Raw genomic sequence first — 24,302 nt, 5'->3', positions numbered from 1 at the left:
AAGCTAAACTGGAAAAGGAAGGTGGGGGAAAAGTTTTTTAAACCATCTCTTGTTGCAGAATTCAAAAATATCAGGTTCTTCACAGCTAGTGCACAGTACCACAGCTTAGCCACAGTTTCTTCTAAGTGCCAACTGCTAACATTCTTGCTAGTGGCACTTCAGACACAAACCAATACCTTCTGAGCCTCAACTGAGGTTCTTGAGCCTCAACTGAGGTTCTTCAGCACCACCTGCAAAAGGAACTCGGCTACTTTGAAGTGCAACTTTATACTAGCTGCCAATTGCACTTTTATGGGAATGCCCTCAGTTCTTTTCTTTCCTCTACTTTGTATCGGAAAAGTCATTGAAGGAAAAATGGAATAGTTCTGTAGTCAGAAGAACTGGAAGACAGACAGGAAAAAGTAGTTATCTGTGTCAGTTTTGCTGCTGGATTATCCACTAACCTCTGATCACTCCCATTAAACATGTCACACAAAAATTATACAAAGGCAGATTATTCTGTATTTGTATATTTTAACAAAAAGGGGAAATTGCCATCAAAAAACTTAACTCTGAGAAGGTATAATATTATGAGCCTTCAGAGGTAAAAAGTCAGGTAACAAATTTGGAAAGAATGGGAGTTTTGTTGGTCATGTTACTGAATATCATTCAAAAATACACAGAAGACATCTATTTAATATTTCAGTGTTCCATTCTTTATTTTACTCTCCTCCATACAGAAACGTGTCCCACAATGTAATGTTTTCTCTATAGTTTCTAGAACTTAACAAAAAATGAAACTCAAACCAAAGGAGTTCCACCTTTATAAAACCAGATTCAAGTGTACCCTCATTTTCAAGTGACTTCATTCTTCTCAAAAAATGTTCTCAATGCATGAGGGACTGTTGAGGAGGATGGATGATCCTCTCTGGCCATAACATTGTCAGCTTATGGAGGTATATGAAAAATATCTGCCAGTTATATATATATAGACCCACATATCTGCTTTCTGGATGGGTGTAGTGCCAGAATACTCATGGGTGCTAAAATGGAAACTAGTAATTTTTTTCAGAAAGTTTGGGGTTTTTTTCTGTATCTGCATAACTATAGAAATAATATTGTTCTTCTGTTGTGTTACTTAAATGGATAATTTTAAGTTCCTTATGTGTTACTTAAATGGATGATTTTAAGTTCCTTAAATGATAAAAGAATATGCAGTCAGGGTTCTGGCAAATGTTTTCTTACTGTTCTTTCAACTCATTTTACTTATGTGTTCTCTTCCAGGAGAAATTTTTCCAAATTCCTGCCTCTGAAATCTTAACTAATAGTTTTCTTCAGGAAAAGATGCAGATGACCATGAATATGCTCTGTCCTCCAGGAAGAAAATTAGGTCAGCTTGCCATTATTTTAAAAGGGAGATGGGAAGGGGAAGGATCTTTCAGTCCTCTATTCCATATGCAAAGTCTTAGAATTCAACTTTGACGTGGCAAAACTCAGAACAGAGAAGTGCAACGAGTTCCAAATAATTTGTTTTGATGCATTTCTTTAATGAACTCTCTTTTGAGAAAGAAAACTAAAGGTCAGTTATGTTCTCATGTAGGAAGCAGTGAGGTGCAAATAGTCATGTCTGTGCAGGCACTAACATGCCATGTGAATTTATATCAACTTTAACCAGAACACCCTTGTACTGAATGTTGGGGAATTCAGTGTATGGTAAATGCTTTGGGCAAGATTTACCTTTTGAATAAAATCTACCAGTACCAATTGTTTCAGCAGATACACAACACTGAGCCTGGGAGGGCAAGGCTTGGAGGAGTGTCACTGAACACCAGTTTAGGTGGTGTGGGAGATTTTAAGATACAAATTAAAATTTCAATATTAACAATTCTTTTCTTTTTCTATTAAAGTTGTACATACTTAGATATCCTAGTTAAGGTCCTTGTCAAGTTATACTTCTCTCCTATAAAAGTTGGAAATGTGTATTAAGCAATAATTTGTGTTTTGTTTGTAGATGACTTGCCATGGCTGGAATGCTTCATCAAGTCCTATAATGTCAGAAATGAGATGAAACACCAAGTTTGTTACCAGATATTTGACACTACAATTGCTGAAGATGTTGTATAATGATGTGCTTCTAATAGGAAGCAATTCAGTAAGAATCCAGGTTGAGTTTTCTTTCTTGCATTAGACTGCATAAAAAAAAAAATCTTTGTTCCTTTCTGAGGAAGTCAATCTGTATGTATGAAGTTTTAGTTTGCTTATTGATACAAATGGGAATTATGCTTTGATGTATTTACTACTTTCCTACTGTACAACCTTATGATCTGAAATGCAAGTGGAGGTGCTGAGCTGTTCACTGGAGGCTGCTGGGTTCAGGCTGATTAAAGCAATCTGGTGTCCATCTGTCTGTCATAAAGGAAGTGATCAAGTTACTCTAAACAAGTGAGTTTTACTTAGAATTATAGTCAGTCAGTGCTGCTTCTGTACTAAAATAAATGTCAGGAGAGATAGGGGAAAAAGAGATCTTAAGTAAGTTTTCTCTCAGACTATTCTGTGCAAGCAGATGCTGCTGTTCTCAGTAAGCCAGTTTTAACAAGGAGGTTGTTCACTTTTAGAGATTCCTTTGATTCTGCACTGATATTTTTTCACATGTAGGCAGAACTCTTCCTGTTGATCATGCTAAGATAACTGCTGTGTTACTATAGATTTTGATGGAACTGAGAATGGGACCATGTAATGATTATCATCAAAATTGAAGTCAAGCCATGGAAGTAGGGTAGTGTAAAATTAATATTGGCATTTGCTAGATCATGGTTAATATTATTGTGTACCTTGAGTACCAAATTGTTAGCATGCTTATTAGCTGGGTCAGTGTTTTCAAAGTCCTTCCTATATCTGGCTAAATTCACTGTCAGATTACACTGCCCAGATCTGCATTTTCTGTCTTGCATTATCAGGTTCTATGACTGAATTTAGGGATACAGAACTGATCTCTAGTGATATCATGGCTTGGAAATACTGCTGGACTAGAAAAACTGCTCTGGTATTACTTTGCATTCAGAAATCCATAGGACAAATTCAGGACATGTTTCTTCAGAGCAAAATTACTTCATATTTACAACAGCTGTCGTTTAAGCAAGTTCAGAAGTAAGATGGAATACTTGTAAGTAGATTATTATTATTTTTATGGTAGATAGCATTTTTCAATTTTTCAGGGCTGTTTACTACTAGATTATGCAATTCATCATTTAAAATTTCATCTAAATGTCCTCTGATAATTTTCTCATACTCTGAAATATTATACTGGTTTTATATGTCATAAACCAGGTAATGTGGTTTTTAGTGGTTCATATATAGGAAGAACCAATATTAAAAGTGGTTTGTGGATATTTCATTTAAAAAGCAGGGAAAAAAACAAAACTTTGGAATTGAACAAGCAGTTTACAAAAGAGCAGCACTGGCTTACGAATGTTTGCCTGAATCTGTGAATAAACACATAAGTATAGTTATAACAAGTTATTAAAATGATACATCATTTTAGATGCTGGCTACTTACTGAATTAGCTCAGAAAATAGGGGTTAAATTGAAGTCAGTCCTTTTTTTACTTTTCTTGTATATAGTGAATGAAAACACTGGGAGGAAATGCTTTTATTTTTAGATTTTTTGCTTACAACTCTGATATGTAGGTGTACATTTTTTCTAAATAAGTCTTTGTAAAGTAATAAGAATGTTTCAAACCTTGGTGTAAACTAAATCAGTTTCATCACATCCCTTGTCTAAGATCTCTGCCAGAAAATTCTGTATATATAACTTGATCATTTAACTGTTGAATATTGTATTAAAATGCTTAATAAAGATTTTCAAATATTTTCTTGTACTTAACTTTTAATTTACTTGTTCATAAGACTGTGAAAACTTTGTTATCAGTAGATTTTGTCCAAGACAATGCTCCAAATGAATGTTTTTATGGTTTCTTAGACTGAAATATACGTGTAATCCTCTTTCTAAATATACTTCATAAAATAATTTTAATTAGTAACTAAAAATTATGTACTTGACAGTACTAAAGGTCACTGTATAGAAAGGAATTATTGCACAGACAGTTGAAAATGTTTGTGTCTCATTGGTAGCCTTTATATAAAGCAATGGATGTCACTGAGATAGGGCTTGAACCTTTAGTTACTTCTCCTGATCAGTGCTGAGGCCTGTGAATAGCTGACTGATGGGTGGAGGTCTTGAGACTGCTGTGTCTTACACTTAGAGCACTGACAGACACTGACTGCTGAAAGCTGAGCATCTCAGCCAACAATAACTGACAGCCATTTCTGGCACCCTCCTGAATAGAAACAGGAGTCACATTTCACTTAGTCAGTTTCTTAATCAGGTATGGTTGGAGTTTTGAAAACATCGAAGGGTAAAATGTCTATGTTAGTAGCTTAAAATAGAGTATTAAAATAGTTTTGAAATTCTTAAAGACACTCAAAAATTGAGCCAATAGTAGATCAGGTTAACACTGTTAGACTCAGATCCAGTGTCTTCCTGACATCTCATCTTATTCCTCCATCCACAAATATCCCAGCATACAGGATCACTACATCTAAACATCAGCTGCTTACTGGAAATGTGGGGTAAGTGGCAAATATGCATGGAATGTGAAGGATAAAGTGCACAGCAACATCACCACAGGCAAGGGCAAAGAATATCTGATTGTGAAGGAGGAGCTGTGAGGCAAAGTAATAAAAACCATGAAAGAACAAGTAAAGGAATGTTTGTCCCTCCAGGTGCACAGGTAAAGTGGTAAAATTGTAATAAAATAGATTTTAAAAAAATTTAAAACACCAGAAAACAAAATAAATGTGGTATAGTGTTTTCAGGGACACCATGTATGATTGAGCTCTTCAAAGTCCTTCCTTCAAAGCGATTTAAAAACTTCAGATTGGAAGTTTCTACAAAGTCAGTTGCATTTAAACTATTGTAAGCCTCACACTCTCTTGAAACTCCAATTGGAAAGACAAAATGTAAATAAATAGCATACACTGCAGAAACCAGGAGGCATTTCTGGTAGGTGACCTGCTGTTCAGTCTTGATTGAACTTCCTCATCAGCTTTTGTTATGGAATCTGGAGATTTACAGACAAGACTTTGAAATGCTTTGCTTAACACTATTCCCTTGGCTACAGAGCAGCAGAAAGCGGGATTGCAAAAAAGAGTGAAGCCCACAGGCTACCAAATGGAGGTTTGCAACAGAAGGAACAGAGTTGATTGTGTTTACAGGGTTGAGTGGTTAGCCCTTTGATACCCCAGTGTTGTACACCATGAGAATTTATTAACATTGGATCACATTTTAGCCAAAGCCATTGCATTAATACCTGAATCTGGCAAGAAGTGGGACACTGCAATAAGGGACAAAGCCAAATACTAAAACAGAGTTGTGGAAAAATCAGGCAAATATATATGTTTTTCAGATGAAATGGCAGCACTGCCAAATATTTTCTTCTGAGGAGGAGAGGTGAAATTTCAAATACTAATTGGTTTCAAATAAGTATTATTCCAAGTGTACTGAACAGTGAATATTAAGAATTGGGGGGAAAAAAGGAAAACCAGCAGATGATGGCTAAGGGAAGAGCAGTTTCAGAGGAGAGTAGCAAAGGCAAGAAGTTGAGACAGTTTGCTGCAACATTTCCTATACAGGAAATTCCCAGTAAGAACTATGGTTAGTGGAAACATCCATCTGATGAAGGATTATCAGATCCAAAGTGCTTTAAATGTACAGCAGAATGCTGTAATTCATTAGATTGTTTTTGTGGTAAAACTATGGAGGATCACCCCAGGATGTTGTGTTTTCCCTACAAAGTGTTTTCTTGTTTTCTGCTGCACCTTGGATACATCCATACTGAGGTACCTCCCTGAAAATGCTGCAGTGTTCACATTTGGCTGCATAGCCTGGGGAAATCAGAAGTTGAGGTGTAAATCTGCATTTAGTAGATATTTGTTTAAATTTGAAATTTTATACAAGTAAACTAGAAGGAAATATGCTTAATGAGGAAATGTGCAGTGTAGAGGGGAAAAAAAATAATTCTCACAACTGCTCTGTTATACACAAAGCTTTGAGCATAAATTTGTTCTATACCTTCTCTTGTGTGAAGAGCCTGTGGACTACCACTGTAAAAAAATAGTTTTATGATATACAAGCTGCACCTTTGAATTGAGTCCATATTTAACTAATTTCAAAGAGTGGCTATCAGGTAGTTTTGAATTATGGAGGAGTTACTGGAATACTGGAAGGAATTCTCTGAACGACAGCAATTTAGAAATGTTGCTTGAATGTTGTGACTGAAAGAGGCAAAAACTGAACACTGAAATCTGCTGGTCAGACAGATCTAAGTGAGACTTTATTCTTCTGTCTACGAATGACCCCATCAGCTACATGAAGGCCATCTGAAGCAATGTTTCAAATGACACCTACAATCAGTTACATATGGGATGTGTATTTCCAGGGGGGCTTTATTATTTTTAACAGGGAGCTGGGTGAGGTGTTCGCAGCAACCCGCAGTGTTAAGTGCTAATATTCTGTCATAAAATATTCTGATACTCCACCTTGAAGGGTACACTGTTCCTATCACCATTTACTAAGGGTGTAAAATCTCATTTTAAAAAAACGATGAAGTGGTTGCAGTGATTGAGTTTGACATAAACCCACAATATAAAGAAACATCAAAGATGATCTTGACATGCTGAGCTTTGGTTTCTCCTTGTGCACAGGGAGGCTGGTACACACAGTGCTGTGCACAAGGTCTCACTGGTCAAAAAACTACAGCTGTCTTAAGGGTGATGGCTTTGCTGTCACTCTTTGCTGTTTTGTCGAGGGTAAAGCAACCAGCGCTAGAAGGGGAAAGGTGAAGAACTGCTTATCCCCTAGAGGTCAGTCAGGGCATTTGTTAACAGCCTGCTGCTGCTGCAATCCTTGTAGGAGAAAGCAAAAAAAAAGACAAAGAACCAAAAAACCACCACAAAAAACCAAAACCAAACACAAACAAACAAACAAACAAAAACCCACCTTGAAAAGCTTCCTTTGAAGGAATGGGAAAGGTCAGAAGGTGCACATGAAAGGACAGCTAGGAATATCTATCAGTGCACTCCTAAAAGTCAGATATTGTAGATTGAAAATCTCGATGCAAATCTTTCAACCGCCATAACCTGTATGATTTGATAATGACCAACCTTTTGAATATTATTCCAATCTGTACACAAGTGAGTAACAAGACTACTAATTCACAATTATGTTTCTAAAGTTTAATTCAGCTGGATCCAGTTAGTGGAAAAATTTTCTATCTGATCTGAGAGAGCTCAGTTTTATTTTCCTTCAAAAATTGAATGTGTAAAAAAAAAAAATTGTCAATGTGACAATATTTATCACTAGCTATATGCATTCTTGTACCTCACCAACTGCCAGGGCCTGCTCACATCAGATTATTTTTTCTGGCAAGGACTATGTTACACAATGATACCTTGTAAGTTTATCTTTTCATAGCAAGTTTACCAAGGCATTGTAAAAATAGCAATACTTTTCAAAGCTCATTTAGCTCTTCTGTTAGGCCTGGAAAAAAACTAATGTCTTGGGACTATTCAGACTGGATAAAAAGGTGGGCGATCTGATGTGATGAGGCAGGGAGTTCTTAACTCATTCCTTAGTGGCTATGGCAAGAGTGTGCAAGCATCATTTTAAAAATTGAGGTCATTGGGTAATATCTGTCAGGAAAGCATAGAGCTATACCAAACACTCCTGTCAAAACACGGGCAGCAAAGCAAATCAGAATTGGAAATCTTTTCCAATTGGAACTGACACTAGGAAAAACGTGACTTGATATACCCTGCTTTTGGTAGTTCAGCTTTGGTAGAGAATTCTGGTCTGAAACTTAAACAAGAACTTAATCTGATGAGAAGTGTAATGAAACCACTTGCTCAAATAAGGCAGAGACCTCAGAAGAGACACTGTATTGAGAAGCACTTTCTTGTTGAAGATCAACTTTTCTCCTTTGAGTGTTTCATTCTTTAGGCATTTCTCCTCATAACCAGTATACTTAGGTTCCCAAGCCAGTCCAACCAGCACTTTGATTTTCCGGTTGATCTTATGGGAACTGAAGTCTTAACCATCTCTGTCAGCACAGAAACACCACTGCTTGGGGATTTTCATTGCTTTGGGATCTAGAAGATTACCTGAATATATGAAGTGATAAGAAATGTCACTATTATTCATTAACAACTCCATGCAGTCTTTCCTATCTGTAGTGAGGTGACTGGAAGACTTCTACAAGGAGACAGAGATCTCTGTGCTTGCTGCCTTCTGCATGTACTCTGAGGAGCCTGTGAGCACTACCAGCAATGTAATCCATTATTACTCACATGAATGCCTCTTTACCACAGATAACATGCAACTGCTTTATGCAATAGCATAATTAATCAAGGAATACATAATATATGCATAAGAGACCAATGTGCATGCATTCAATATGTATTCAATCATACAGTGCCTTACCTTGTTCACTTCAAATAATATATGCACCAATTTGGGACCCGTACCTTTGCTGAGACGAGTGCTGGAGGGCACTGTCCAAGGGACACATCAAAGCTGAGCTCAGATTCTAAACCTGGCAGCTGTCAGTGACTGATGTTTCTGTACCTGAGTGCCAGGAGCACAGAGTGGGTCAACCCACCTGGCTGTGTCCAGCCCAGGGCAGCCCCAGCCTCTCCTCCCAGCAGCCAACCCTGGCCCCCACTGTCATCACTGCCACACAATGTGGTCTCTGACTTCAGAGGCACAGGAGAAGGCTGACGTGCTCTAAGATGCTGACATCTTGCTATTGGTAGCTGAGATGTCCTGATTTTAGTTAAAGAGAATAGGTTGGAAAATTACAGTGTAATAAATAATGTGGAAAGCTGTTACGCCAACGATTCTTGCCTGTTCACTGCTGGAGGAGAGCCAGGCTCTTGATGATATCTGAGGTTCTGGTAAGCACAAATATATTTGGTTATGATCCACAAATTTCCCAAATTAGGAGCAGAAATAATGTGAGATAGAAATGTGCAGTATTCTGCTCTTCTTTCCCCACCTATCTGGATGTATATTTAAGTATTAAATACTTAAGGGTATATCCTTCTCAGGAATAGATGCACACGAATGGCAGTTGGCAATGGAGGTCTTGGGTATTTTAATCAAGAAAAGAAATTAGCACTTAAGGCCTAATTGTACCAATAACCCATCTGTCTCGTGCAGTGCAGAACCAGAGTGGTATTTTTAAGGCTAAATCAACTCCTTAGAAATGAGACAATCTGTTGTCACTTCTACCCAGCTGTACTTCAGGCAGAGGCACTATTATCCATTAACTCATCTAGCACTAAGCCACGTGCAAGTGGAAGGAAAGGGCTTCAAATACTTGAGCAAATTATTATCACATCTTTTCTACAAATGGTAGTGGAACTATCACAGCTCCAAATGTGTATGCACTCACTGAAAGAAAATGTTTCATTTGTAAATGTGTAAACGAAGCAACTGAACAATTCTTCACAGATTTCTCTTAATCTGGATTTTATTATTATTTTAAGAAACTGTTTTTCACGTAAATAAGGCCATCAAGACAAACCCTCTAGGATGTCTTTTATTCTTTCTTTTAATCTGTAATGGGAGCCTGTTTGGCATATATCTGGAGGATGTTTAAGCTTTTCTTGTTTATACCTATTGTTCTGGTTGCATAAAGATGTTTTTAAAGGAAAACCCACTTTAAAGCTACACAAATTGATGATGGTGACTGAAAGTTGAATCTAAAGAAGGGAAGATAAACACAGATAAAATCCCAGGATGCCTGTTGTGAATCCATCTGCAGTACTATCCAACAAGACTGATTTTAAGTTTTGCCATGGGCTCATTAATTTGAGTAGCTATGTGTCCACCTAGTTAAAATCCAAAGTTAACACCTAGGTAGTATTTCTTAAATCAGTGGCTAAAACCTGTGCAGTCCAGTCCATTTAATCAGCTATTATCTTTTCCAGCCACTTCAGATGCCAAGACCTTTGTGATCCTGAACAAGAAACTTCAAGATATGTGAGTAAATTTAGATATTCAGGACTGGTGAATGAAACAAGCAGTCAGATGAACCTATTCCTAACTGTATAAGAAACTGGGTTTTTAAACCAGCATCAGCATAGCGATAGAGGAGGATTTTAATTCATTGTGGTCATATCTCAAATTTAACTGAGACCACCAGTGAAAAATAAATTCTGACACAATGAGCTGAAAGATACTAATGATGAGTCAGATTGCCTTTAGACAATCACAATAACAACTATATTTCATTGTAATCTACTTAGAAGAGGAAGAGCAGCCTGAGCAGTCATGTTATCTTGTTAGAAGTGCATCTGAAGTATTTGCTACTTTACCTCCTTGGACAGCAAACATCTGACTCACACACATCATTTTATGCCAGTCAAGGCAGGAACCACAGCCAGAGATATGAATCCTGCATATTATGCCCCTTAAAGACAAGCATATGGAGATAGTCCTTGAGGTAGATCATATATGTTTATGATCAGATGCAACACACAAATGAAACAGATGAAGGGGGGGGGCTGTGAAAGAGAGGATGTAAAGATGGTGCTGTAATTAACAAACTTGCACAGCAGCTACAGGCCAGCTCATTGTGCCCATTTTCCCTGAAGGGGAATCATTCCATTTCAAGTCCGATGAGTACAAGAGACTTCATTTCCTTTCTTGTCTGTGCTACAGATCAAGGTTTTAGATATTCTTCATCTCCCACTCAAGAAAGTAACTACATTTTCAAAAGTGCTTTTTTGAGAGCTATTCAGCTTGTCTTATGAAAAGCTGCCAGAGGTTTTGCCCAATGACTTCATTACAAGCTTTCATTCAGAGCTCTGAAGCACTAGTGAATTATTCCATTTCCTAAGGAAACAGACTCAAAGCAGTGGGGTATCATGTACAAAGTATGAAATAGATCTTTACTCTGTTAAAACTATAGTAGGAAAACTATTGTATATAGAGAGAACCAAGTCTAATTAAAGTTCATGTTCAATTTAATATCTCTAAAAGAAATAGAAAAAGCTCCTACTTTCTTGTCACAAATGAGAGTGGAAGGTCTTAAAATTGCTTAAAGAATGTCTGACAAAGACATTGAGAAAAGGTGATTTTTAATAAAGATTTATGAAAGTGTGACTTAACAGAATTTGATGGCAAGATTCACTCTATTACTTACTAGGTGGAAGGGATGTGTAGAGGTTGGAAATGGATGGGAGGGACTTACAGAGGGATCAGGGGAAATGATTAATACAGGGCTAGGGGAGACTGAGTCAGGAATAGGCTGATTATACACCAGGCTTGGTATTGTGCATAATGCTCTGTGGGTTTGAAAAGTAACAAAGGACTGGATTTTTACAACTTTATGATAACTTTTTGTGCATATCCAGTTGAAGAAGGAATCAATTTTTAAATGTAGGTCCAATTTATCCAGTGCTGGCTTCCAGTTTCAAGCAATTTAAATACCTTTTTATGCCACCACTCTTAGAATTTGAGTTACTATTAGCATAGCTTGTCTTTGAATGCTGATTAGTGCTCACTATCTTATAGCATTTTATCTTTAGAAATACAGAGATGAGTCCTCTTGTTGCTACCTTAAACTCAGTGAGTCTTGTTAATTTCTTGTGTAATTATGGCAACTTCAAAGCAGTTATACTACAGATAGGCTGGGCCACTCCTGTGAATCAGGTCCCCCAATATATGGCTCTTTCTAGATAATGAAATTAAGACCTCACCATATTTCACTTTAGCGAAGACTTACTTTTGGCTTTAGACTGCTCCTGATTGCTACTTAGACGTTTGGCCTTAAAAACTAATCCTTATGTGAACACACATAAAGACTTTCATGATTATGGTAGTTAATCATGTTCAAGTAGTACAACTACCAAAACCATAATAGAATCACAGAATCATTTGGATTGGAAGGGACATCACCTAGATCACCCAGTTCCAACCCTTCCTGCCCTGTGCAGGGACATCTTCCACTAGACCAGGTTGCTCAAAGCCCCATCCACCCTGGCCTTGAACCTGCCTGTGAGAGGGCATCCACAACTTCCCTGGGCAACCTGTGCTAGTGTCTCACCACCCTCACAATGAAGAATATCTTCCTAATGTCTAGCATAAGTCTACCCTCTTCCAGTTTAAAGCCATTGCCCTTGTCCTATGGCTACATGCCCTCATAAGAAGTCCCTCCTCAGCTTTCTTGTGGGCCCCATCATGGGAAAGTAAGTATTATTATACCAGTACAGGTAAAAGAACTTCAAAATTTATTTCACTGGCAAAGGCTAGAAATCAATTCTTTCCAATTTAAAAAGTGAACATTATAGCTCAAACTTTCTAGCTTATTATGATTTGGTTTGGTGCATGAAAAAGAATACCCCTAGCAGATAAGCAATCCATTATGTTCTACCCTTTTGAGAAAAAGGAGCTTTTGTGTACATACTTAATATGTTAAGTGCTCCTGTAAAAATGTATTTTAAATTGTTTCACATGCAACAAAGAACATGGGTGCAATCAAGGCTTCAATGGGTGGAGCAGCACTTTCCAGGCAGCTCCGTATTCTGCAAGGATAGAGAAACAGACAGGAGATGTGTTGCTGAGGGTTGTTGACCCAACACAAATATGAGCTGTGATATGGCAAAAGTAAGACTACAAGTGCTTAGTAAAATGCAGAATGCCAACTAATTCTAAACACAAATATATTGCAGAAAGAAACATCTCGTCCAAAACCTTCTGTTGCAATGTAGACAATGCTCAGCTGGAGGCTTGCCAGCTGCCTGGCAACACCAGATGCTGAAGACTTATTTGTCAGTCTGTAGCTCTAGGGCTGCATCACCATGTGGAGAGCTTTAGGCTTCCAGGGCTCCCAGGTTGATGCTTCCCATCATGTAGTCTGGAAAACAAGAACAGCTTGACCTAAGATGAATGTCTGAAGAAGGATAGGCTTCTTGCCATCCATTCACATCATCAACATGTCCAAACATGTGTTTACTTCAGCATTTTTTTGTTTGTTTATTTTAAGTCACCATTTTTCAATTATCAGCACACCTGAAAGAATTGATTTTCTTAAAACAAATAGCTTGTTGCATAGGATTGCATGGTAAATCAGATTTTCAAAGGCCCTCTAGTCCTTCTCCCACTCCCAGATATCATTTGCTGTGCCTAGACCTTTGCTAAAAATGTTTGCTAAAAATGTTGACCAGCTTTAACTGACCTTACTGCCTATGACAGGGTCAAGAAAAGGAACTTGAACAGTGAGCACTGTGAGGTTAAGTGATGCAGCATGGCAACAGCCTGCACGTGTTGCTGTGGGAGGCCCAGCATCTGTAGAATTTCCTTAAGTCTCTATCACTGCATAACTGGGATGACCTACATCTCATCAGCACAACTTCCTGTGGCTGTTGGAAAAGACTGGGTGAGCCATGAAACCTGCAGCATGACTTCTTTAAGTTTGTAACAGGGAATCCATCCTGAATTTTGTGTAAGTAAGAAGTGCTATGTGATAAGTAGATAGTTAAAAAAAATATCCAGAGGATGAGGAAAGCCAGGCAGAAGGAAGCACATTATAAAATCTGAAGTGCTGAGTAATATTTTAATAATCAGTGAATAATGGATGTCTTTTTCTTAATAATCCAAAAGGAACTTGTACATAGATTTCATTAACATGTTCCAAAACTTGGCATGTTATAAGAAATTGTTTACAGAGAAAAAGTAACCTTAATATCTCTCACAACCTGTCACAAATCAAAAAAAGCTAAATCACTAATCAAACATCTTGCTCAGGGAGCATTGCTGTCTATCTAAGCATCAGCTTTCATGATTGCTTCACAGATGAATCATTTGACACATTTTTAATTTTTTTTTTTTTTTTTTTTTTTTTTTGTGAGACGAAAACTATGCATTTGGAACTGAAAATAAGAAAAATATGGTTGTTAACATTTTGCCTAAACCCTAATTTCAGACCAGACAGTGTAATTTTGTCATGTAGCATAAGAAAAAAAAACACAGATTGAAGCTGATATTTTGGGAAAGCAGCAAAAAATCACAGAAACATGAGAAAATAAAACCTTACCAGCCATTTGTATTTATTTTAACTGTGTCAAATCTTCAGTCAGGTTAGTAACAAGCATGCAGGTCATTAAATGGCTTAATTGAATTTGAGTGACATCTGCTTTTGAACAATTAGATGGCACAGCATATTTTCATAATGAAAGAATTGACTTAATTTCCCTCTTCTCTCACTGAAAGTTTATTAAGCAGTTCAGCCATTAAAATGCTTATTTATTAGTGAAGCCCAGATGGTCAGCCAATGTAAGTGTAGAGAATAGCTGAGCTGTGTCAGGCCTTAATTAAGTGATTGCAAATTAGAGGAACATCACTCAAAGCATAGAGGTTGAAATTACACTTTTCTATGACTGTAATTCCATAATGATTTGTGGAGAGAGAGAAAAAAAAAACTAAATATAACTCTTTCAGAGAGTAAATGTAACCACAACAGAAGGAAAATGTGTGACATCCCTTTTGGTACTCCTGTACTAAAGCTCTGTCTGTGCTTCTGGTGAACTTGAACCCCCTGAATACACTTTCTTATGTGTATTTCATATGCCCTCAGTGGGATCTGAGGATGCTCAGAAGCTAAAGGATCAGGTAAGAACTCTGACATAGGTATTTAGTGACAAAATTGTCTTTTTCCCTCACTCTGAAAAGAAATGGGAATGTAATAGCCATGTACAATTTTTTTCTTGAATGTAAGTAGGGAGTGCAATGCAGGGTGAGACTGGAGTCTTTCTTCTTTGATTCAGCTGCTTCATTTGATGTGTGGGAGCTCCTGTGGGACTGTTTTCTCGGGTGAACATAGAGACCCACGAGTCCCATTTTAGTAGCTTTTCTATCCCCAAATACCTTCTTTACAGAGGATGGAAAAAGGAATTGTGGCTTAGACTAAAGCAAATTGGCATTTCCTGATGATCCACAGGTACCACTCAGGCCAGTTTTCTGCCTGCTTTGCACAAAGGCCAAATATTAACAAAGGATCATGGCAGATTTAAGCTCTTTTTAAATATGAAGGATATTCATATCCATGGTTTCCATGGGATTTGTTCTTCAGAGGCTGAATTTTTCTGTGGTTCAGCTTCTATTTTCATGACTTGCATCTAAGCTGAGTTCTTAGGCAAAATTATCTCAGCTTAAATAGCAACAGCAAGTTTTTGTTTTGCTTTGTTTAAAGATCCCCTGTAAGCTCATCGTTCAGAAGCACAAGACCAGTTCCCACAACAAAACGTAATTCTAAACTAAGATGGGGATCATTGCAACCCAGACAGTCAATACTGTTATTTAAATAATCACAGATACTAATTAGACCCACTGTCCAGGCTGAAACACTGAAAATCAATTTAAGCTTAATGTTGCACATAACTCTTCCAAGTGTAAAGATTGAAAAATCTATACCATGTTTCACATTGCCCCTAAACATTTAGGGACCTTCTCTATGTTGCCATCAACACAACAACTAATCCACAACTTTTAGCTGAATGCTGTCATGGCACAAGCCCACCAGTCCTTTTAGACCCAGAACAGAGTCCTCAGTCTACGCAGTGTCAGAGAATGATTTCCCAGGCAACGCAGTGGAAGTGACATCATCTTTAAGTTCACCCTGTTCCTTTTGGCTTTCATTTTTTTCAGTTCCAAAGGCCACAAGCCATGAAGATTGTTCAGCAGGTAAGGTTGGTACTGCCCCACTGCAGCCACACCACCTCGCTCCAGCAGACAGTGAATTCATTTAGCCCTGGTTTTATGGCACCAGTTGAAACACTTTTGCTCTTGTGAACTGAAAAATCTGCTGGTCATGCCACCTTTCTATCATGAAATAGGAGGGAATTTCACACATTAAGATTAAAACAAACAGGTCAAGGACAAAATGGCTGATGAAGTGGTTAATGATGCAGTCAATACATCAGTCAATAAGTGTGTTTTGCTTTCCATTTCAAGAAGGGCTGGATTTCACCAAAAGCTTGTCTGTGCTTAGCTCCTGGTGGAATTTATGCCCACAGTTAATTGCTTGGCAGTTCCTACTTCTGGGCTATTCTTGACTAATTAGAAGTCTGAACTCTGTGGCACAGGACATCACTGAACCACTAAGGAACATCAAAGGACATTATTCGTCAGCAGTGTCTCTTATACTCTTCCTTACTTTTTGTCAGAGGGGAGAGACAGGGCTACATCTTACCAATTCATATGGTTAATTCACTTGAAATCATCCTTCAGTTAAATCTGGAGGGAAACTGAAAAACTTTTAAGTATACGTTCCCCCTTCTAACTTTGTGATGAGTGCACCAATTGTTTCTTCAACTCCATTACTTATAAGCACAGAATCTTAGAATATCTTCAACTGGAAGGGACTCATAACAATCACTGATGGAGTTCAACTCTCTGCTCCAAAGAGGACTACCTGAAACTAAGCCATATAACTAAGACCGCCATCCAGACACTCCCTGAACTCTTACAAGATTGGTGCAGTAACCACTTTCCTATGGAACCTACTTCAGTGATCAACCACCCTCTCAGTGGCAAACATTTTCCTGATGTCCAGTGGAAGTTCCTCTGATGCCACTTCATTCCATTCCCTCATCTTCTATCACTGCTTCTCCTCCTCCTCCATTGCTCCTCGAGGAAGCTGTGACTGCCATGACCCCTCAGCCTTTTCTTCTCCAAGCTGGACAAACAAAGTCCAGCCAGTTGTCATAAGCCTCAGCATATTCCATTACAGTTTTCCATTAGGTCTTAAAATGCAAAATAAGATAATAACTTTAATGAGATATTATTTTTTTCACAGGACTATAGTGTATTTATTCAACAGTTAAACTAAATGGTCATCCAACTACTCAGTCTTAAAAAAGCCCCCGTTTGTATTATAAAATGGGTTTGGCTTCCAATATTAATAACTATTCTCACCATTTTGTTTTTGCTAAAGGGATATCTTTGAAAGATGAGATATGCAGCACTGCAAGCAATATATATATTTGCATATTTAGATACTGTCTTCATCTATGGGCCAGTGTGTTATTTGAAAGAAACTGGGACAGCAAGGTAAGGTTATGTCCTTTATTGTGACCAAAAAATTAAGACTGTAAAAATAAGACGTGCAACCCACCTAACCCCAAAAATTAATTTGGGGTTTTAAAACATATACTGGATAAAGAAAGAAAAGGAAACAAATAAAAGTGCATCAAGAACTCCATACTACTTATTCTGCCAGGTTTACTTCTCTTATTCTAGTAAAAAATTGGTAATGACTGTGATCCAGTCTTAATTCCTATTGCCTATTTGTCATCTGGAAAGACCCGTCAGGAAGCAAAGAAAAGTCAGGGAACATTACATGTCACCAGTGGCAGGTGGAGCACTTGGCCTCTGGCTGTTTAGGACCTTAATCCTGTAGTTATTTCAAGCTAATGGCAACACTTTCCTATAGTTCGGTGGAGAATGCTCAATATTACAGTCTTCTCATTTAATATTGTAATTATGGGAAGGTCTCTGATATGAGGGACTAAGCCTGGATTAAGAATACAACTGAACTAGAAGAGTTTTAGGTATGCAGTTGGCAAGTACCTTAGAAACTCTTGGCCATGCCAGACCACATGCTGAGGACTTGGATTTAGCTGTGGGATGCTTGCAGTGTAATCAATGCACACAGAAGACAAAATGGACTATTAATGCTATGTTTATTAATGACAGCAGCAGCCTGAGATCAGATATATCTTTTAAAAAAAGACAAGTGTGGAAATATTTTGTGACCTAAGGGACAGATAGAAAACAGAATTTACGTATTCTGACTGACAGCCCTCTGAAAATAGCCTCCTCTCAGCTAATGGTAAACCCATTAATTGACTTCTTGGGCCATACCTCTAATGAGGACACATTATCTGTTAAATTACTTCCTACATTTTATTGCAAACACATGACATGTCAGAATTCATGGAAATGGACTCTAGAGCATCCAGCCCCGATCTTGCAGGAAAGTGGGTTTTCCAGGGCTTTCCAGGGCTTTGAGTTTGTCTTTTTTTTTTTAGTAAAAGATTGTTCTCTGAATATGCTGATCTCACATTCTTCTCGAAGCGTGGGATATCAAATACTTTTTGAGAGAAGATATTATATATGGACTGACTCAGCATCTGCAGTTCTTGTATTATTTTCCTTACACTAATATGCTCTCTACATTCTGGTTATGAAACAGATGCTTCTTTTATCTTCTTTTTATTAGAATAATGTATAAGCCCTCCAATCAGACGGGAGAAGTCCAAGATGCAAAGTTTATTTATTCTTATGGAAGAATTTTCTTAACGAGATGTTTCAGTTGTGTTTCTTAAAGACTCTTATTATATTTGTAAATGAATTTACAACCTAGATGTCTGACTATAATCCACAAATTACATATTCTAAGTATTGGAAATACTGTATAAATTATCAGCTAGTGAAATTTACAACTGCAACCCAGTTTAAACAGGATGATTTTCCAGCTCACGTTTAAGGAATAAGCATAATATTGGTCCTCATGGCTTGCAGCAATACCTTCTCTTTTGCAGGGGAGGGAGCTCTTCCCTACATTTGTGATGTGGATGTGAAAAATTATTCAGTGTGCCAAAGATAAACACCCAGCAGTGCAGCTACGCTCTGTAGGCTAAGGATTTCTGTGAAACATATAGTGTTTTGTTCTGCCTCCAAGATTAAAACAGATAAATAGAGATGATAAAAACAGAGGAAATGCTCTTTCCTGCAGACTTTCAGCCTAACAGCACACAGCAGCCACCTGCTTTGTCTCTACATCTCTGCCTCATCTAGGGAGAAAAGAATATTTAGCTGAGCCTTCTGGACCATTTATAGGTAAATGTGTTTGATCATGTTTGATGGTGTTAATTCCACAAACTCTTTCTGTCAATAAAAATGAAATATAATGTTCTTTAAAATAAAATTATTGTAAAAAATCCTGGAAATTTGTTGCCATCTGGCAATCTGTGCCCTCTCAGAGGGTCTGTCTCTACATGAATGCTGCACTAAAGGGCCTTAAACTATCAGCTAGAAAGTCACAAAGTGCTAAAGGAGAATCTTTTTGTATACTGGTAATGTCTTCATCTGTATCAATAGCTCAAAATTCTTTGGGCAAATTACAGATATTTCTAGCAGGGCAGGCAGCATGTGCCTTCTGTGCAAGCCAGAACGTGGGCAATGCTGGCTGTGCTCTGTGTGTACATCAGTTCATCCACCTGAGTGCTACCTGGAGGAGCAAAATCCAAGTAAAAAATGGTTTCCTGTTTTATCTACACATAGCCCCCAACTAGTATTTAAATTGGGAGAATTAAAAAAGAAAAACAAAACCAACCAACCAAACAAAAAAACCCAAACACGTTTGGAAATATTGAAAGTGACAGCTGGAATTATCTCTGCCTCCTTTCATTTAGTTCCCAATTCAAATTTCCATGCAGGCCTTATTTATGCTGCATAACAGTTAACACTGGATATTGTTGTGATTTCAACACAGGCTAAGCCACACAGATGAAAAATATACAGAAACATATTCACTACATTAACCAGCAACATCAGTCAATCACTTGCACTGTAAATTGAAAATCACAATAGGATAGATTCTATCAGCTAAACACTTTCTGAAAAGCTCTGAACACCCTCTGGATAGGAGGCAAGGGATTGGAAAATAACCTCGTAGGATTTATAGCATCCCTTCACCCTTGCCTTCCCTTCTTAAGATTGTGTTCATTAGTGTAACATGTTCAGAGAAGACTGAATATTCTTTCACCTGCCTCTTCGTACAAAAGGTCAAACAAAAAATCAAATTTCTCCCAAGTTCATAGAGCCACTGCAGTTTCAAATGAGGGAGACACTGTTGAAACTGGTAGAGCTGGAATATAACTTCCTCTGTTCTCATTTTTGGTTTATGACGTTAACGTAATTTTAAAATTCTTTTTCTTAATATTTTTTTTTCTCTTTAGATGCTAAAGGGGAAATGTGAATGCCAGGAGCCCACCAATTTATCTCATCAAGCCAACCTGGATACAAATTGGAGGAAAAGAATTGCAATAAAGAACAGAATCACTTTCATACTGACTGATGGTTGTTATGAAGCACAGAGAAAAACAATTTTTTCAGTAATTTTCATAATTTTGAATGGCATCCTTTTTTTCCTCTATCCTTTTTCTCTCCTGGGCAATTGTACTTATGGATGGTAATGGACTTTTTATTTCTGTGCAAATTCTGCTTCTGCAAAACCAGCTGCAAACACCAATATAAATTGCCTGCAAAATCCTCTTTAAAGCTCAATTTGTGTCTATATTGAACATGTTGATATTGAAGGAAAACATGAGAATTGTGTTCATTATTATACTGAGAGGTTCTTCAGGCTATAGAAATAGCCATGCCTTGCTTTTTCCTTGGAACCTAATATTGTTCACCACCTAATATATTTATTACCAATATACAAATAATTTTGATTAGGCCTTACTTTTTAAGGCCTAAGAAAAAAAAAAGTGATATACCAGTGATATATATGCTTACAAGACAGATTAATGATAAGCATTTGCATTTTAAAAGTGATATTTATGTGCCATTCCTGATACAGTATTTTTCTGCAAGTATTTCTGTAATTCACTCAGGTTTATGACAAATATACTGCAACAAACTCCTCTGCATTCCAGTTTTGTATTGTAGTTTTTACTGACTCAGAAAAACAGAACTTAAAGAGCTTCAAAGCCATCTGATACATATGTCTGGACTCTTTTTTTCTGAACTTAGTGTGGAGCTTGAATTGTTCCCTCCTGTCAGCCAAAGCAGTAACAACTTAATAAGTAATCAGATGCATAGATCAGTTCAGGGTTCCACAGGATAGACAAATGAGTAACTAGGATTACAAAACCCATCCTTTTAGCTAAATTTTCACAGCTTGACTCTAGTTTCACTCATGGTTGTTTGCCTGAGTAAAACCAGGAAAAATAGCCTAGCAACAATTAAAAAATACTAGTATAACAAAAAATGGTCAGATCAAGTGTTTGATCAAATTATTTTCTTGGGGCTTTTGTTGTTGTTGTTGTTTTGGGTTTGGTTGGTTGGTTGGTTGGTTTGGGGTTTTTTTTTGTGTAGGTTTTTCTGGCTCTAGGAAATGCCCATCTAGAGTAAAGAGGTACTGGCCTGTGTTCAAGACAGGAACAAAAACCTGAATCTTTGAATGGAGCTTTTAGGTCCTCAGGAGAACATCTGGAGCTTATCAGACCTCCATAATTCATAAAGTTTCTGGACTGCCAGAATTGTATCTCCCCAGTTTGGAGTACAGCTGACAAAGTATCTCACACACTCCATTCCAAATGACCCCATCATCTCCTTTTCCATCCACATTGGATGGAAACAACATTCTGTTGCTACAGAATGCAACATTCTGTTGCTAATAGTGCTTAAGAAGTGTTTCTTCCTGGTAGTCAATGAATGGATGGATGGATGGGCAGCAAGCTGCTTGACTCCAGCAAGCTTCTATGGCACAGGTTTGCACCTGGTTGCTTGAGATTACCTCTCAGTGAGGAAATAATGTAACATAGAGAAATGCCCTGGGGACTAGAGGTGAGGGCCATGTTCACTTCTTTCTCAGGAAAGTGCTAACCATAGGGCAGATTATATGCAGGAGACACATGTCTGAACGAGTTCAAGGAGGGAACACAGCGTAGGTTGCTATTTTACCATGGAAGGTACTACTCACTACCCTGCAATACGAAAGATGAGCATCCAAACCCTCAGTTCTGGAGCTGCTCTTTCATCCTTCCTTTTTGTTCCTGTAACTCCCACATTCCTGACTGAAGAAAAAAAAAAAAAAAAAAAAAAAAGGAATTAAAAATCCTGCATTGGTCTGAAAACAGTTGTTTTCCTGACCAAGCACCTTAGTCATCAGAATGTAACAGAAAAATTGTCTTGTACTACTACAGTATCATCAGCTTCAATTGGTTTGGATCAGACATTTAATGCTTTACTACCCAGCAGCTTCAGAGCTACTAAACTCTGTTGTCCTTTCAGTAATTATCTATCTTTGCCGCTTCATTTCTTCATGCCCTCCCCAGCATTCACACTGCATGCTTCTCACTAATCTCTCTAATACTTGTTGTTGCATTCTCCATTAGTTACAGCTATGAATTGCTAAGCTGAAGCATATTTGAATAGTTGACTTGCTTGATATCTTATTGTTAAGCACTTAAGTTGCAGCTCATCAGTTTAATTTTTATGCTGCTACAGCAGGATTGCTGAGTTTTCAATGATAACTGCAGCATCCTTAGACAGTATTCAGAGATGGTTATTGATAATGGTACTCAAACTTCATCAGTCTTGTAATGAGGTATATTTTTTTTAGAACAGCCAAAGTATCCCATGAAACATAATTTCTCTTTTTGAAGCTCATCTCAGCAAAATCGGCTAAAAACTCTCACTACCATTCTATCTAAGTTGCTGTGGGATTTAAAAACCTCTTGAGGATTAACTGCTGTGTCCCATGGAAAAAGAAGAAAGTGTTGCCCCTACTTTCACCCTTTAATAACAACTTTTTGTCAGACTTCTTTTCTTCCCTTCTTTTTTCAGTCATGCCAAATCATGTCAGGTAACAAATTCACCAACATGATCAGCAAGTAGAAGCATCTTCCAGCACCCCTTTAACATCTTGTTAAAAGAGCACTTATGTCTTTTCAACTTATTGTAGCCTCTCAGAAAGGCTGGAAAGGCTTTTCTGAAGGTGTATTATGATCTCTTAGGACTGATCTTCTTACTTGGCCTTTACCTTTATGCAATGCAGAACAGGCTTCTTTGACATCTCAATGTAAAGCAAAAATCCTCTGTTCTCTGAAGCTGTTCCCACAGAGGCTGGGAGACCTTTGATGAAAAACTTTAGAAATTTGCTGCACAAATATCTGCTGAAGATAGTTGCTGTTTAACTCACCTCATTGCTGGAAAATGAGGGTCTTTTAAAGGTCTTTTTCCAGTGCCCAGCTCTAGAGAAGAAGTTGTGATACTGTTATACCACCATGGCAGCTTAGGAAAAGACTTCTTTGTCTATTCTTCCCTGACAATGATTAGATTGTCAGAAGCAGCAATGTTATGGTATTAGGAGAGAAAAAAAAACTGTTCCTACACTTTTTGTGATTACATGAGGCAGGGGAAACCAGCAAGAAAAACTAGGAACTTGGTGTCTCAGTTTTACAGGGTTGTGTAACAGTAGCCATGAGTGACACAAAATTCCAGTTAGCAGGAACATCATAGACATATTTCTACAGCATTCATAACTGGGTGTGTGTATTTGTGTGTCCTAAAGAATATAAAGCACCAGAGCACATGTTAGTGAAATGACATTACTATTCCTAAATGTCCTGCCACACTGAGCTGGATTGTCCAACTTGACAATGACTCTCTTGGCTAACAAATTACTGCAGCCCCTGCACAGCTGGTACCAGGATGCATCACAAAATAAATTTTCAGGATTTTTCTTTCAAGTGCATAAATAATAGAGCACAAGTGTTCTGAAGAGTATGAATACAAATGTCATCAATAATTACATCACCTGAAACAATTGGTTATGTGAAAGGTACCATATATTTGCCCTCTGGGTCTTTTGTGAGTATGCAATTAGCATAATAGCATTCTTGTATTAATGTGTACCAATGACTTTCTCCAGTTCTTGCCTGATTGCTCTAATAATATAGTAAGCTATTAGTCCATGTCAGTCTAATATAAAAGGCACTCTAGCATATGTGGACAGAAATCCACCAAGAAGTAGTACGTAGGTACAACGTTTCATTGGATTGATAAGGAGGTCACTCATTTAACAGGCTGGTCTGAAAAAATCCTGGCGGGAGTCCCATTATTTTTTCCAGTGCATTGCTTTGAGGAAGTGCTGTAGGAGATGTTAGCATTTGGATTTTTCAACAGCCAAGGTTCTGCTGCTTCTCCTTCATGCTCACAGACAAGACCACTCCCCTTTCTTTCACTGCATGAATACCAACCCTAGAGACTCAAGAAAAAGACTTTTAGCTGCATAAACAGCTGAGATGGAGAGGCATTTTGCTCAGAAGGGGCAAAATGTTACATTACATATAACTCACAAGCCATTTCAGCATGTATTCACTGTATGCAATAGGTATGGGTTTAGCAGAGCTTCCAGTCATTAGCAGCTTTTGAGGAATTCACAATTTCAGCAGGGTACACAACAGCT

General features: G+C 37.7%; 1 protein-coding gene and 1 long non-coding RNA gene across 2 annotated transcripts in view; both read left to right on the top strand.

Moving 5' to 3' along the window:
- Positions 1-3,857, top strand: part of POT1 (protection of telomeres 1) — a 52,177-nt gene extending 48,320 nt beyond the window's left edge. Inside the window, exons 18-19 of the mRNA XM_071733779.1 lie at positions 1,264-1,369; positions 1,991-3,857. Coding sequence (XP_071589880.1) covers positions 1,264-1,369; positions 1,991-2,103 — 219 coding nt within the window. The 3' untranslated portion in view covers positions 2,104-3,857. The remainder of the gene's footprint in view (positions 1-1,263; positions 1,370-1,990) is intronic.
- The window catches only part of LOC139791489 (uncharacterized), a 267,301-nt gene extending 246,781 nt beyond the window's left edge, over positions 1-20,520 (top strand). Inside the window, exons 2-4 of the long non-coding RNA XR_011723940.1 lie at positions 2,453-4,769; positions 10,027-10,078; positions 20,062-20,520. This is a non-coding gene — a long non-coding RNA (uncharacterized lncRNA). The remainder of the gene's footprint in view (positions 1-2,452; positions 4,770-10,026; positions 10,079-20,061) is intronic.
- Positions 20,521-24,302: the final 3,782 nt, after the last annotated feature.

The sequence above is a fragment of the Heliangelus exortis genome, chromosome 1 (assembly GCF_036169615.1).
Source record: "Heliangelus exortis chromosome 1, bHelExo1.hap1, whole genome shotgun sequence".
In the NCBI taxonomy this organism is placed as follows: Eukaryota; Metazoa; Chordata; class Aves; order Apodiformes; family Trochilidae; genus Heliangelus; species Heliangelus exortis.
The sequence above is the reverse complement of the archived record's forward strand: the minus strand, read 5'-3'. Positions and strand labels throughout refer to the sequence as shown.